The 16,806-nt window shown below is 38.3% G+C and overlaps 1 protein-coding gene across 8 annotated transcripts in view; it reads left to right on the forward strand.

Annotated features, from left to right (window-relative positions):
- The window catches only part of ACTN2 (actinin alpha 2), an 86,503-nt gene that overhangs the window by 35,927 nt on the left and 33,770 nt on the right, over positions 1–16,806 (forward strand). For 5 of the 8 annotated variants that reach the window (XM_072856430.1, XM_072856432.1, XM_072856431.1 and 2 more), the window contains exons 2-6: positions 5,601–5,715; positions 7,017–7,136; positions 13,239–13,325; positions 14,415–14,502; positions 16,455–16,533. In XM_072856430.1, coding sequence (XP_072712531.1) covers positions 5,691–5,715; positions 7,017–7,136; positions 13,239–13,325; positions 14,415–14,502; positions 16,455–16,533 — 399 coding nt within the window. In that variant the 5' untranslated portion in view covers positions 5,601–5,690. Of the gene's footprint in view, positions 1–5,600; positions 5,716–7,016; positions 7,137–13,238; positions 13,326–14,414; positions 14,503–16,454; positions 16,534–16,806 lie in introns of those variants that run through there. The other 3 variants (XM_072856433.1, XM_072856436.1, XM_072856435.1) reach the window with 2 other exon arrangements.

Consider the following 16,806-nt stretch of genomic DNA (forward strand, 5'->3'; position numbering starts at 1 on the left):
TTTCTGTAACACCCTTGCCATGTGCTCAGAGCCCAGTAATGTTCCATATAACTACAGAGTGAATCACTGCATCCCATTTAGCCTAGAAGTAATGAAGACCCTCAGCTAGCACAAGTAGAGAAGAAACATACTTTAGAAGAAGGGCTATAAAGCAGGGTTTTAAGAAACAACTCTATCAGACTGAGATAATTAGGGATAAATAACACATATGTATATAAACAAATATGTTGAATGTCTATATTTGAAGTTAATTTTCTTCAGGTGTGTTCTCGTGCTCTGGGTATTAGAATTTAAGGTCCACTTGAAATGAGTTGTGCTTCTGCTTTACTTAGCAGACACAGGAAGTATTAAGTTTCCTATTAATGCAATATTTTTCATAACTCATTGGTTAAAACTGGATTTTGTCTGTATTTTCTTATATAAATGTTACAAAAAGGCTAGAAACTCAAACAAATGACTTGTGGGTCAGTAGTCTTTCTGGTAGGGGTACAGACAAGCAGACACATGCCTTTTAAAATCAATATTAGTTTTTAAAACCTATAAATATTATAGCAGACAGAAATGGATTTGAGTTGGAGAGAGTGAAAGGCAGTCTAAATCTTTGTTATGAGATATACATACTAAATAGGATATGGGTCTCCAATCCTTTATTGGGCTGGATCCACTTCTCAATATCAGTTCTGAGTACAAGTAAATAAACCTTCCTGTAGTTGTGGAGTGTATCCCCTGTACATGTCCCCATGCAAGTTATGCTGCTGTTTTGGTGATGTACATTTTGGACTCACTGTCAGTGCGAAACTAGAAATTTACCCTGTATCTTCAGCAGGTGGAACAAGTTGTCTTGTGACCCACCGATGGGTAACAGCATTGGAGAGGGTGGTAACTGGTGCTTTCTCAATTCTCTTTATCCCTGTTATCATATGCACATATGAAACTTGTTATTATAGCACTTTATATAATTTTATTATAGCACTATATATAGTTTTCTGGCTTTGAAGCACTATCAAAAGTAAGTTATCATTACACTCACATAAAAAGGACATGCGAACTTTCTCAGGAGTGTAGGACAATTCAGCTCTGAGAGATACCACTTTTTCCATCAAAGCATGTCCTTCATTGCGCATGTGTAAAAATATTTGCACAGAGCAGGCATACCCTATTATTTTTTGGCATTAGCTGCAGTTGATTGATAATTGATTAGGGATGTCTCCTTTTTCTGCCCCTTGGTTGCAATTCTACTTGTCAAGGGCTTGTAAAATTAAGTGGCCTGAGTAAATTACCAGGTAAGGTTTTTTTTTCACAGGTACACACTTTGCCATCACAGATCTATGAATCCAAATTATGGAGAATATGCTATTGGCAATCTTCACAATGAGGCTAAATGGGCATAGAACATAAACTGCACTCCCTTTTCTGGAGTTAGCTTTTCCAAAATAGGCCTGTGACATCAGTAGACAATTGATAGTGCATTAAGAGAACGTTTACCTGTAGGACTGCAAATTGTTTGGCTTCCTGCCCTGCATGCCCTCTTCTGTGGTCTCTCATCTAAGAATGTCAGCAAAGTTTCTTTTGTAGTAACAACTTTGAAAAGAATAAATTTTTATTTATTTATTTTTTAAATTTGTAGAGCCACCTACGTTAAATAAATTCTAAAAAGAAATGTCTAGCTTTCTAGGCACTTATTTGTATCCCTCCTGGTATTCGCTTGGTGCCTTTAGTCTTGCCTTGTTTCTCTGGGCAATCTGATACTCTGAAATGTGCTGTACAGCTCAGCAGAAAAAGGAATTTGCTTTGTCTAAGTCATTTAATAGCTTTTAAATCCCAGTGGATTACAAATTTGCAGGGTACTATATGCTGGCTGTATCTTGATCTCCAGGACATAAACGTGCTTTGAATTGTTTCTTAATAACTATGAATAGAACTCTTAGTTAAAGCCAAAGCAGTGAGAACAAGTGGTATCACAATAAGAATAGAAGGACAAGGGTTAAATCAAATGTGGATTGTGGAAACTTAAAATTTGCGAGCTAAGTTTTGCAGTAGCTTTAATACAGTCACTTATGGATTGCATCACTGAACCATAGTAAACACTTCCTTAAGTAGCATTCCTATAACCATGTTTAGTCCTAGGAAAATAAGCCAGTTTGGAAGGCACCAGGCTATGAAGCCACATGTTGAGAGTCTGCTATAATGTACTGCAGAGACCCTTTCCATGAGGCACAAGACAACTGTCATAAGGGGATAGCACCATTTCATGACCTGGTGCACTGGGAAAACAGAAAGCTCTGAGAAACTGTAGTTTCGATAAAAGATCTAAATCTCTTATTCTAGATAAAGAAGATAATCTAAACTATCTAGGTACAGATAGTCTAAATAAAGAATCCCTGCACAGTAGAGTGCTTCAGCAGAACTTGTTATCTCATGAATGGAGGCTTTGTAGGTAATTCCAAGTTTATCCTTCAGAATACTACAATGTTGACGACAAACCCCAATACTACTGGAAAGAATCTTAAATAACCTACAGATATAAAAAGGCAGCCCATAAAAACAGTGACTGTCATAAAACTATTTATTGAAAACAGCTTGAGTCAGCAGTAATAGCATCTTTTCCTTGTTTATATCATAGCAACATTGGCTGCTTAGTGTCTTCTTAAAACAAACAAGATTGAGAAGAGAGTTTGTCTCTCAGCAAAATCAGTGCCATAAAAATGTCTGTTTTCAAGAGAAACTAACAAATTTCAAGAGAGACAAATTATTTGAAAACTTTGGGATCTTTGGATAAAACTTATGTTTTGTGTCTATCAGTGTAAGTTGAGTGCATCGAGTAAGTTGAATCAGCTGTTGTAGAGGTGAAGTAGAGGACCTCAGTGAGATTAGAGGCGGACAAAATTATAATTTGCTTTTATATATATATATTTATATATGCATATATGAGCTACGAAGTGCCAGGTTCCATTTCTTCTTAAGAAACTAAGTGAGAAGTAACTTTCTTCACAGTAGGAATCAGATTCGTATTTTAAGACTGCTTGACTGGTGGGGTCACTGTCATTAAACTCTTAATTAAATGAAAAATGGGGAAAACTCATTTACTTGAGTGGTACAAGATCAGAACATTCACCATAAATGTCTAAAAGAAGAGATGGAAATGGCTGAGGTTTTTCTCCAAATTCCTCTTTGAGTTTAGCATGGTGTGCTTGGAAAAATTCTACAAACTGCAATAGCATCTGCAGATAAGCACACATCCATTACTTAATTCATGAAAGGCTCATTCATTTACTGGTTCAGCTTTCTAATATTTATTGCCAAATTGCTATGCAAGGTTCATGTGCATTCACCCTCGCGTGCTTTCAGCTGTTTTTTCTGTATTACCATAATATTGTTCCTTCCAAGGATGCTTGTTATAATTTTTAGTATTTGCAAATGACTTAATGGGGTGCTAAGCCTTTTTAGGTACATAACCCTAGAACAAGATACTGCTTGAGGCAGACAAATTAGTCTTATAAACTAGATCCTAACCCTATAATGATCCAAACTAAATACCATCCTAAGACTCCATCATGTTGAGCCCTGAGGGTAGAGGTGCCTAGTATCTCTGTTGTGATGTTTGATACACTCTGGTTTCAGGTCTCCCATGAGCTCAGTAAAGCTAGTTACCTTAAAATGAGAAAAGTTTTACCTTCCTGAATGACTGCTTTTCAAGCTAACATCCATTTATTAAAATAGATGTATTTGCAGAGATGCTTCAGCTGCAGCCCTACTTATCTCCACCTGCACACAGAACGCCTTTCTTATGCCTCTACCTGCAAGTCATCCTCTGCAGGTCAACAGGACCCATGCGCAGAACCACTTCCAATACTGTCTTCTTTCTCCTTTCTCTGGGTATCTAGAATAAGGGATTTTGCTGCACAGCTCCCCCATATCCATAGCACTTCTTGCTTCTTCCTTTCAATTGGAAAGGAGAAGTTGATAAAACTAAAGTTTAGCAGGCTGCTCCTTGTCACTGTAGGAGCTCTGAGAAAAGAGCCCAGCAAGCTGTGCATAAATTCTTCACATAAATTGAGTCAAACCCAACAACAATCAAAATGTTACTCTTTAACAGAAAGTTGCATTTTTAAGAATAGACCATTTTTGAAAATTCAATCCATGTCTTCTTAAGGTATGAAATCTGTCTAGAATTTACAAGATTCAGTTCCAGGGAAAGTTTTTGCCTTCATCTACTGGCCTTTCTTATTCTGTTTCTGAGAGATCAGGAATCAAATAGTCAAAAAAAAACAGGCAAGAAAAAAGAAGGCCAACGAAAATTTAATATTGATAATGGGGATTTAGGATATATTTTATTTTTTAAACTGTTTACATTAAATGTTTGAAAAACTATGGTAATTTGAAATAGCAAAAGAAGGGGAATTCCCAATATCTGACAGTTTTAAGTAGCTGAAGTCTAACTTACCAAAATGTATGGCCTTGTTATATACCTAGAGTTAAATAACTGTTGAAATACCTAGTAAATACAAACTTGCTTTATATATTTTAACAGACACTGAAAAGCAAGGAGAATTTGTCAGAAGGCTGAGAATTAATGGATATTTGAAAATAGACTAATTTTAACTACTAAATTTTATAGTAGCCCGTGTTTTGATTTCATTCATACAAAAGGTAATGTCTATATGACCTCTGTACATCAATAGAGTTAGTTCTGCTTTTCATCTCTGCAAGTAAAAGCAGACGTGGTTATTCTCCATGGAGAGAGAAATGCTCACGGTTGCTTTTGTGACCATTTGTGCCCTGCAAACTTAAGTATCTGCATTTGTGTGTTTCATGAAATTGTGGTAGTTTTCTGAAAATTATATAATACAGTTTAAAAATAAAACCCTTGGTAAGGCAGGCCATATCTGCAGGGTCTGAATGTGAAACTTCTCTGCTTGAATTATTGTAAACTTTCAAAATCCATCCTAATTGTCTATGTTTTCAAAAGGCATTCTGTTTCTCACTGTAGTTACAAGTAGGAGCAGGTGCAATTTTGCGGGTATCCTTGCTGTATAAACTCTCTCTTCAGTTACTTCATCCTGAAGAGTGTTCTTACAACTTCCTGCCTGTGAGAAATGCATGTTACTTGTCCCTGGCATAGATAACCTGCATAAGAACTGTTTATCATGGCATGAATTCAAGTAGTAGAAGTTTTTGCTTCTGTGCTTGGTATTGCCTACATTTTACTGTCACACAGCTTCCTTTATACCATATCGATCCTTCTTTTCCGAAGGAATGTGTAACAGATAAGTCTCATCATAAAATTATGTGCTCATAAAAATATTAAGTGTAGTAATAACTATTAGAAAAATTTTGCCTTTATGTTTAGATCTTTTTTTGGGATGCATTTACAAGCAGAATCTAGCACTATTGCTTCTAATCAAGCAGTTCTTTGCATCTTCATGAACATCTAGGATAAGAATTTTGAACTCAGTGACAGGTATAAAACAAATGGGAGTTGGACATCCAAATTTCTAAAGCAGTAGTGAAAATCTCAGATGCAGTGTTTACTCAGATGGCTTAGCAGTTGTTTTGGAAAATACCTTGTCGGTAATAATTTTTTTTAATTACTGTTACAGACATTTACAGCCTGGTGCAATTCCCACCTCAGGAAAGCAGGCACGCAGATTGAGAACATTGAGGAGGACTTCAGAAACGGCCTCAAACTGATGCTCCTCTTGGAAGTTATCTCAGGTTGGCTAAAATAAAGTTTGCTATGCATTTACAGCATGCTAACTGAAACACTCTTAAAAGAACAAAAATTGTTAACAATTCAAAGCAGTGAACACAAACTCTAAGCAGGCTGAAAAGTGAGAGATGAAACACACTGTAAAACAAAAGGGAGGGAAAAAAACCTCTGCTTTTTCCTTATCTCCAAAATCTTCTGTTTCTGTGTACTCCAGGATATCACAGTGCACCACGGTATCACTGACATCACAGTGTTGTTGGACAAACGACAAACATTGAGGACCTGGTTTTAGCCCCTAACAATTAAAAAGCCTTTACACTTAGGTTACAAATTCATTTTATTCCACTTTTAGTATAAAACTTTTGCTTTGCTTTTAATGACTTTATTGGATGGAGCAATGCTTTCAAAAGTCAGTGCCTAAAGTAAAACTAGATCAATATTTAGTCACAAGTAAAAGGTCTCATTTTTCAGAAGAGTGGAACATCCAAGAACTCCTTTTGACTAACTGATGTAAACTCACTATGTCACCCATTTTATGTGTTATTCAGAAGGGCAGTCCCCAAGGTACACCCAGAATGCCCCTGAATGGGAAGGGAATAGTTCAAGTTACAGACACACAATAAAGGTGAAAAAGAAGATTTTTAAGATGTCTTTATGTAAAAGACAGTTTACATTTTTGCTGGAGATTTCAGTGGGGAAAGAAGATCTTCAAATGATCACTCTTCATGAAATGGAGAGTCATATTTTCAGAGATTACTCTTCTTTGTGATCATTTGAAAAGATAAATTCATTTAAACACATCAGCCTATGCTCTGAAATTAGCTGCTCTGCTGTACTGGGTGAGGTTGTTAAAAGCCATTGTTCTTGGTCAGATGTGGAAGGATGCCATGGCTAATCTGCTGGATAGAGTCCAGCCTCTCTTTACAGTCAAGCAGGTAAGGGTAATGAGCTCTGAGAACGTCCTGCCTTCTCAATATTGAGCTACCCTAACACAGACAGTAGCAATGAACCAGAAGTTGAGTGGCAGGAAGCACTCACATATCTTCCAGATGTTTAGGGCAAACATAAAGATTTTACTCTGGTTTTACTGCTATATCAGAAAGATCTAAGTCAGATGTTTCAATGTTTGAATTTCTCTTCAGGGTTTTGTTCAAAGCCATTTGACATTCTTTCAGAAAAATACCTGTTAAAATAACTGCTAACTTTTAGACAGTGTTCAGGGCACATTCACTCTTGAGTTCTAATCACTTGGGTGTCTGTAGCCAGGTGAATGTAACAATAACACATTAAATTTATTATTCTGCAGGGGAAAGACTACCGAAACCAGACAGAGGGAAGATGCGCTTCCATAAAATTGCTAATGTCAACAAAGCTCTGGATTATATCGCCAGCAAAGGAGTGAAACTTGTGTCAATTGGTGCAGAAGGTATGTGACAGAGCTTGACAATGCACCTTACTTAGATCCTAGGCATTCACATTGCAAAGAAGTCTGACAGACACCCTTGGCCAAATTGCGCGGGCTGTTCTCTATATATGGGTGCCTCAAAAATCCCTTAATATTGATTGCTGACCTGTATCTGTGAAAGGACAAGAGGTGGAGAGGGATAGGGGTATAAATGGGCTCTAACATTAGTTTATCTCCAAGGTTAAATTGAATTGTCTGTGTTTCAGTGGGTGTTCAGATAATGATTTCTTCTTTCAGAGCATTACGTTTTTCCTATACATTATTAAAAATAAGGAACTCCTTTAGAAATCAGGTTGGATTCTAGGGTGTGCTTTATCCAATCTGGGATCTTTTTTTATCTTTAGGAGATATTATTCAGACAAGACAAAAGCTGACATCACTACCAGGTGGCTGGGACCTACTCCCATTTTATTATGAGACTGACTGGATGGCAACTGTGTTCCTAAAATTCAGATGTAGAGTTAAGGGAGTGATCAGGAGAAATTATGGTAGCTGGGGAGAGACTGAACATATGAAGAAAGTGGGTCGGGATGTTATTTACTAAAGTTATTACTTTGTTATTGTTCTGTTGTTCAGGTAGTTAAATGAAAACATCCAGTTGGCTAGTGAAATGCTGATAGCTGTAAACTGAGCAAAAGAAGGCAGGTTTTCACTGCAAGTGAACCTATGCCTCCTATGAGATTCAATTAGTTGTTTAAAAAGGACAAAGATCTGTCTAGAACTAGCTGCTCCATGGAATATTTGCATAATGCTTTGCATAGCCATTACCATGCAAAGGAGTGATGTGGCTAGCATGATATCCAACTGCTTTTGATTCCATAGCCTCAATGATGTGCTGTCCATTCTGGGAACAGCCTCTAACATGTCCTTAGAGCAAAACTCTGGCTGTAACCTCAGTATCATGGTGAGAAGCACTAGCTATATTCTATTCACATTGCTAGGCCTTTTTAGGTTGATTTATGAGCCTTCTCTTTCTGTTTTTTGATTTCTCCAGGCTTATACATGTCCTTATTCTGGCTTCCAAACCTTGATCTCAGGGAGCTTACTGTAATTGTGGCTGGAGCAGGAAGGTTCATTACGTGGGGTAGGGGCATCTGTAGAAGTAATGGAGAGATCTGTCAGCATTCATTGGTTCCACAACGGTTTGACCTAGCCTGCTTGGTTCCTCAAGTATCGTTCACCAAATGTGTTCAGTTTCTAGATCTAGAACTCCAAAATCCCAAGAAATGGGTGTTCTCTGGGCAGAGAATTTGTTTGAACTGACCCTTTATTCATTTGAGACTGAAATGGGTGGGTCATCTGAGTCCAAATCCATACCATCTATCTTTAGGCACATAACAGAGACCTTTTTTGGGGAATATCTCATCAATGGGGCGAAACGGGCAATTCCCAAAGGCACTTCAGATCTCAGAAGAGCTCTACTGCATTTCAGAGGAGCCTGACTCCCTCCATCAGTTGTACAGGCAGTCAGGGGCAGCTGGGCCCTTTGCTCAATTAAATGAAGTGGGATGGAAAAATATGCCACTACCCTAAACCTCTGTAGTGAAGGTTATTCTGAGAGCGACATGGCATTGAACGGACAGCAGAGGGTACTGGAGAGACAATTTATGTGTGGAAATGAAAATTAAGAATACAGAAGACTGCTTGATAGCTGGTGCAGAAATACTGAGAGTACAGAGTGAGGAGCAAATGAATGGTAGTTTCTGTCATGTCATGCTGGGACGCTGAGGCTTCCTGACCGAAAACAAGAGTGTAGCAAAAGGACTATCTTGTGTGACAGAACGGTCATTCTCTCTGATCACAATTTGCACAAGGTACTAATGTTTTCACACCTAGGTTCTTCAAGCAAGGCTGGAGTATTTAAACTGAGATACATCAGCTCATATCTGCTCCTGAAAGGAGCAGGCCAGCCCTCTGCATCCCATCTCCCTCGTTTTGCCCTGCTTATTGCTGCTCGTTACTGCCAGGGTGCTCAGACTAGGGAGCAGTGCTTGAGCACTTTCTATATCACCTGAAGAAAAAGCATCTGGGATAGCTCAGATCAGCCATTAAAACTATTTAAACTAACCCTGCTGTTCTGCTTGACAGCAACTGGCATGAGCTTAGATGCTCTGTGACAATAGGTAGTTCCCTCTGGGAGGGAGGTAGGAACAAGAGGCAGTAACCTCTTCCAGCTTCTCAGCTAGTTGCTGCAAAGTGATGTCTGTCCATGCACTCAATATTTCTTCCTGCATGTAACAGCAGGCCATAGTAAGCCAGGAGATTAAGGTGATGTTCTTGGCTGTGCTGCAGGTTTTTATTACCTGTTTCTGGAATTCTTGATCTGTAAAATTGAGGTATTAGAAGCAAAAATTCATTCATTAGCATTAAAAAAAAACATTTTAAATTCTTGGATGGAAGCACAGGAGAAAAATCCACTGCTACTGTCATAGCTTAGACACAGAGAGGAACCTGTCATTGTAAGACATTGCACTATGTCAAGTATGGCTACTAACACACATTAGATTACATCCATGTGGGCAGGAGCAGATAGATTTGTGTGCCTTCCACTCCTACTCTAAACAGGCTGAACACAAAGCCAGCTCTGGCCCAGACATGCTTACTGCCCTGTTAAGTTTACCACATCCCCTCTACTAAATTTGTTATCTAAGGCACAGTGCCGTGCTGATGCAGCAATGCAGTATCACATCTGACTGGGTATAGTTTCACAGTGTGGGACCTCTGGCACCAGTACGTGTTTAAAGAGTCCCTGTGCCCCCTTGTCCTGCATACTTGCTCCCACACTTCACAGCCCTACCCTATCACTCGGGCTGACAACTGTTTCTGTAGCTATGCTGGAGACTGGATCAGCAATCTGATCTCGTTTTAAAACACGCTTCACCTCTTTTTTTTCTTTTGTTGCATTTTTCAACATTGTTGACTGGGCAGTCATTATAGTATGAAGATGGAACAAATGCCAGCAAGGAGGCAGAGCACAGGCTCCTTAAGCTTGTATTGTTATCAAAGTCCTTAACCCCTTAACTCACTGCCCCTATGTATGAGCATGAGCATATGGGCTTGTCTGCACCCATCTGTTTTGGCATTCTCTGAGTTACATGGATGCTTGGAATACTTTTTAATTTCCAAAGCATGAAAGTTTTGTATCTAAGTCTGCTGAGGATCATGTTTTATTATCTGACATGCTGAGTGGTGAAGAGCATGTAGGCCCAAGGGGACCAACTGGCATTTAAAATGGGGCCTCAAAACAAAGATTAAACTGCAATTCCTGTGGGACATCAGTACAAAGTTCGATTCAGTATTTTTAAGGGGTGAGGCATATTCTTTAAAGCCATCATTACTGTTCTGAGGCTGATTTCCTTGGGCTGTCTATGGAGAGGAAAGAGAGGTGATCACCTTTACCTGTGATGCTGAGCAGAAGCCCAATTTAGCTACTCTGATCTGTCTTGGGGAAGAGTCTTTCTCTCCATTGGTGATGAAATGAGACTAGAGAGTCAAGAAGCTAAAGCAAAAGCTGTGAGAGTAGTCCTTATGAGCTATTCACAGTCCAGGAGTTAGAAGATTTCCCTTAAGTTTTAAAAAAGTGCAATAACTCCATTTGCAAGGTAATTGCATCCTGAATGAAATGAACTGAGATATAGAGAACCACAAAAGATAAGTATCCTGTTAATAGGAAACACTTCTGTATTGCTTTTCTGGGGAGCAGGAGAAATATTAAAGATCAAATGATCTGTGAATCTGCTGAAAGAAGGTTAGAATTAAAAAAAAAAGCCAAAGCAGAATTAAAAAATGAAACTAAAACCTTTGAGAACTTGCCATGCTGCTTTGCTTAGCTTTTTCCCTAGGCAGTTTTTATTTTTTCCCTTTCCCTTCTCTCCTTTCCTTCATAGGTCAGCAAGACCTTTTTCCCCAGAAAGCTGTAGCTTTCCATATGTGAGGTGTAGGAACTATATTCCTCCCAGAGCAAACAGGCAGTATGAACAAAATAATGAAGTCTTCTATTGACCTGTAGAGGAAAATGATAGGAATGGATCAGTATTTTTTAATCACTGATACTTTTCAGCATTTAGCAACTTGGTTTTCCTTCTTTTTAGATGTTTTCCTTGTCTTTTATACGTCTTTTTTGTGTTTTATGTTAGCAGTAGATAATGAGAAACTAAAGCTGGCAAATTGCTTGAAAATTCTCCTGAGGCACAACATAGAAAATTCCCTTTCTTGCTGTTTCATTCTGTCTGTGTGTACATACGGATATGTAAATCAAAACAACGATGTAGTGATTATGCAAATCCATGAATTGATTGCCTGACAATCAGCAATGCCTCCTGAGTATTTAAATTCATTTATTTTACATTTGAAGAAATTCTTCTATACTGTATATACATATCAGACATCTGATCAAAATACAATTAAATACTTGATCAAGGAGGGGGGAGAAGAGACAAGTAGCTACATGACCTAACTGCCATTTGGTCTTTTTTGGCTGAAAGAATTTAGTTTTGAGATTTGAATAGTCTTGAGGTCTTCCAGGGCCAAAAAGATAGTAATAATGCATGGAAGGCAGGCAAAGTGAGGTAAGAATTCTGGAAAATTAGTGTAGACCCCAAAGGGGAAAGCAGAAAAATAGGCATTCATATATAAACTTGAATTATCACACTAGCAAAGTAAGTATAGACTAGTGATGGGTGACAAAGCTCCTACCACATTTGTTAATTCCATAGGTTCAAATGACAGCTTGTGTCACATACTACTGCAATTTAACATGTATCTCAAGTCTTGGAGCTAGCAGCTGCTTTGTTCTGTAAAAGTTGCCCCTGGATTCAGGCAACTTCTAAGTAGCAGAGTGACTGCATTTTCTGCTGGCACCTCTATTGGTATTTGATATTAAATTGAGGAAATTCCTCCTGCTGCAAGTTCCTCCTGCTCCTTCCCCAGAACACCAGTGGGCCCCCAGGCAGCCACAGCTGCTCCACTTCTTGAGGAAGGCTGGAGGTGACTTTCAAGTAGGGGAGCAGCTGGTGCCTTCCCCACTCCACTGCACTTTCGGTGTGAGGTGACTGGAAAGGCAGTCTGCGGTTCCCCTCTCTCGTTGTCCCACCTCCTCCCCTTCCAGTGCTGGACCCTCCTTATAGTCTCACTATGTTCTTCTGAGTCTCTCACCATACTTTTCAGATTGCTTTAACATTATCACCACACTTAAGTCATCTGGCAGTACACTTTTTGGTGTTGAGAAATTTAAGTGGTTTTACTGTTCATATTACAATGTAGGAACACTGGATTCTGACTTGGCTTGTGGAAGGGACTCCCATATATGTGTGAGAAGGGTTGGAGAAAGCACCTTCCTAGTGCCCTGTGTTGTAGGTAGACTCAAGCAGTCTGGAAACAAATTGAAACCCCAGAGGTAAAAAATCACATTTTATATTAAAGATACATAAATGTACATAGGCATCAGAGCAGTAAGACATTACAACCTCGTGGCCATGTTTCTGAACTGCTTGACAGGAAGCTATGTAGCTTAGTCTCGGGAGGTGCTGTGTCTCTTGAGCTTGGCTCTTCATATCTAGTCTGTGCTGGCAGTATAGGTAAAATTCTCAAAAAGGTCTAAATAGTATAGGGGAATTTCTGAGTACCATTTTATTAAAAAATAATACTGTTAATGTCCTGTAGTTTCTTAAAATTTGGGGTAAGACATATTTTTTTCAGTTCCTTTGTATTTGAAAACAGTAGGGCTGATATTGTTCAAACTTTAAATAAGTATTTCCCCTCAGGCCCTCTCTAAGAAAGTCAGCCTAAAAGGTAAAGATTTGCAGATTCACCTGGAGAGAAGCCTTTTAGCATGGAAGGGCTGAAGTGACGTTAACCTCAGTAATCTTCAGTCCTACTGCCAGAGTAGGACAAGCATTAGTTTGTTGAAAAATGAACCCAGATGAACTCTGTGTAGATAAAAAATTATGGTAGAAATATAATGAATTTATTAGATACAATATATTATTTATAGAAATACATGATTAAAATAAGAGAAAATTGAAAACATTCTAAATACTACTACTATCTCTTTTTTCACCTTAGAAATTGTTGACGGCAATGTGAAAATGACGCTGGGTATGATCTGGACTATCATCCTTCGCTTTGCTATTCAGGATATTTCAGTGGAAGGTAATAGTAATGCAACTATGTTAAATAATTAGGAAATTTTTTAAAAGACATTTTTATATTAATTGTCCACAAGTGAGATGAGTGTTTTAAAAATGAATTATTTTTTAACAGAAAATGATACTGCAAGTTCCCTACCTGGTGACAAAATTGATTTCTGGAGGGAAAAAGTAATTACTCCCCTTATCCTGACAGAGACCTCGAGCCAGCTTTCTAAATGCAGAAGTTCTGGGCATGTCTCTCAGTTATAGAAGTAGAAACATGCCTGTGTTTCTGAGCTTCAGCGGCCTGAAACTATTCTGTACCCTGTAGGGTGGTCCTACTTCCAACATACTTTTTCAGTCCTGTCCATTTCTTACATTCTTTGCAAATATTACCTGATTATATGCCTCTTCTTTCTATCGCTTTTTTTCCCCCCACTGCTTCAGGATTTTTTTTCTTAACTTTCACTTGGTAACTGGCTCCAAAAAGTGTGTTGTAGTTACAATACTCTTTAAATCAAGTCTATGCTGTGAAAAGTCTAGAATTCTAGAAACTAATCTCAATTTTCAACAAAAGTAGAGTCAATTCAAGCTCTGCATGCTGTCCTGCCCATAATTTGTGGGACGCTAAATGTGGACCTAATGGTCTATTTGATCTTTTCTGTCCTTTACTTATGCCTGCAGATGCCCATAGGGTTCAGATAGTGAAGGTATTTCTTCAGCACTTATACCTCTCCATAAGCAAATGGACTGAGACTACAGGCATATTTCATGTAGGCACCAACACAATCTTTTATGTCTAGTTCTCTTATATTTGTATTGGGTTTTTCTCCAAATGTACATTCTGCTGTCCAACCAATACAATTTCTTAAACTTCTAATATCCCAGAATTATTGTGCAGGCTGAGACTCTAGTCTGAGTTGTTCCAATTGAGCTGACCTCTGTATTCTAATGGAGCCCCATTAGTCCATTTGTACGAGTACCTTTTAGGATTAAATGTTGGCTTATGCCAACCAGTTTCAGGTGACTGACCACATTTAAGATGACAAGAAATTAATTACTTGAGCACTTTTTACATTTTTCCTTTTTTACTGCCTGGTGTCTTTTACAGAGACCTCTGCCAAAGAAGGGCTGCTGCTGTGGTGTCAAAGAAAAACTGCTCCTTACAGAAATGTGAACATTCAGAACTTCCATCTTAGGTAAACTTCCATTATTTCAAGGGGAAGAAGCAGTTTAAAATATTTTAGGTCAAATTTTTCCCACAGTTGTGTAGGTATATATTTGACAGGAGAATTTCACTCTTCACTGTTATCTAGACTTCTTTCAAATTCTCATGCTCTGTCTTTAGAGTCTTATTTTGGTTAGCCTTTGGCATTATTTACCATGGCTTCCTTAGTTACTATTTAAAAGAAAAAAATCCCTACTACATACAGAATGACTATATTACGTTATTAGAGGTCCTTGGTATATGGCAATATCTGAGTACCGCAGCATAGTGACTTGGCAAATGACAGCTTTCAAATGAGAGCCACTGTAGGTATAGACTGTTCTTGGCAAAAATACCAATGTGTTGAGCATGCAAATATCTCATTATGATGAATCAGTCTTTATTATTTTGTAACATAACTATAAATAAGGAACCAAAATTGCACTCAGTACACAACAGCAGCACTTTAAACATGTTTGTTTTCAGAATCAGGATCATTACTTAAGTTGGAAAATTTAGTGAAGCTCCAGCCTTGTGGTTCTGTGTTTTCATTAAGGGCTAGAAAGGGAGTTCCAGGCCATAGGCAGGCTGCTTGTTTTTGGGATTTCACTGGGCTAATTCCTGTAGCTCAGCTGGTGACCCACCTCATTAAACTACATGACTTGCCATTTGTACTGCGTAACCATGTGATCTTGCCTTCTCTGAAACCCTTAGAGTACTTACAACAAGAGCTCTGTATTAGAGTGTTTTGGTGTTTTGAATTAATTCTTAATGTGCAGCACCTAAAGCACATGTAGTGATAGAGAAGATACAGTTCATGCATCCACAGATAAAAAGAACGTGTTTGATTTACAGTCCCTGTATTACCTGTTAGAGATCTGAAATTTGTTATGTGTTATTTTCCTTGAATATACAGAGGTATATTTCAGTAGAGCTTTACAGGGATGCAGGGTATACTGCAAGTTACAGTATCAGAATCTTAGTGTGTATATACATATGCTGGTCTGATACATGGTATGGGGAAAACATCTTGAATGGAGGTACCTTGGTTAACGTTTGGGTTGATCAGCTCTTGCAGAACTACTTTACAATGGGCCATCCAGACCATTTTAGTGTATACGTTTTGGAAAAAAGCTTTTTGTCAGTTTGGTGCTCATTTTGACTCAGTTTTACCTTCTGGATGAATTTATATTATACTATGTATGTATATTCTGCTTAATTGTATTACATTTTTATTGGAGATGGTTCTGTTATTTGAAGGATCTACCCAGACATCTCAGTGACAGGGATTCCAACAGTCTTAACATGTTTAGTATCACACAATTACTGCACAGGATAAGACCTCAAACCCACAGTCCCAGTGATTGTGTAAAGTGTTTATATAAAGTATCTTTCAGAATAATTGCTTCTGGCTGAAAGGAACCTCTCACAATCTGAAGTGTTTTAAATAAACTAAGCTGATTTATGACTTCTTACTTCTATGAGCACAACATGGTTGTGCCATTAAAATTGTCTGAAATAACTGACACAGAAAAAGCCAACTGCTTCAGCAAATTCAACTAATTGCAGGTTTGCTCTCTTTTTATTTTTTCGCAAATGTGCTGTAAGTGTAATAGGACATTATGCACTTTCATTGATGCATGTGTACTCTGAGCTATCCTGGAACACTGCACAAATTAAGCAATTGAAATCAGGGACTGTTGCACATGATGTACACTGCCTAGAAAGTATTATGGAGTTTGTATGGACTGTAGAGTAAGATATGTACTACAGGAAAAAGAGTACAGTAATAGAAAAGCTCAGAGGGATGAGAGTTGACAGAACATAAGTGTCAGGATTTGACAGGAGAGTTCCTGCTTGATTTTAAGCCTTGAGCAAGGATCAAACTGTAAAATGCCATGACTTTATTAACTTTTTTTTTCCATTCTATTTTTTGTCATAAAGCTGGAAAGATGGCCTTGGATTATGTGCACTTATCCACAGACACCGACCTGATCTTATTGACTACTCCAAGCTAAATAAGGTCATCAGTCTGGGTGGTACAGCATGCTGTCCTGCAGTGATTTGGCTCACTTCTGGTTTGCTTAGCATGTTTTCTAAAACACAAGCTGAGGAGTGCATACTAATCCTGACTGGCTTTTTAAGCTCCCTCCAAAAAACCCAGTGACATGGAGGAAAGGACCCCGTGACTGTCCTGTGTCCTTCTTTCCTTCCCATTACAATGACTTCAGCAGTTAATTGCAAATAATCTGGTCCTCAGCTGCTAGGCAGTTGATGAAGTCTTTTATGCTGTCTT

Source organism: Ciconia boyciana, chromosome 3 (genome assembly GCF_034638445.1).
Source record: "Ciconia boyciana chromosome 3, ASM3463844v1, whole genome shotgun sequence".
Classification (NCBI taxonomy): Eukaryota; Metazoa; Chordata; class Aves; order Ciconiiformes; family Ciconiidae; genus Ciconia; species Ciconia boyciana.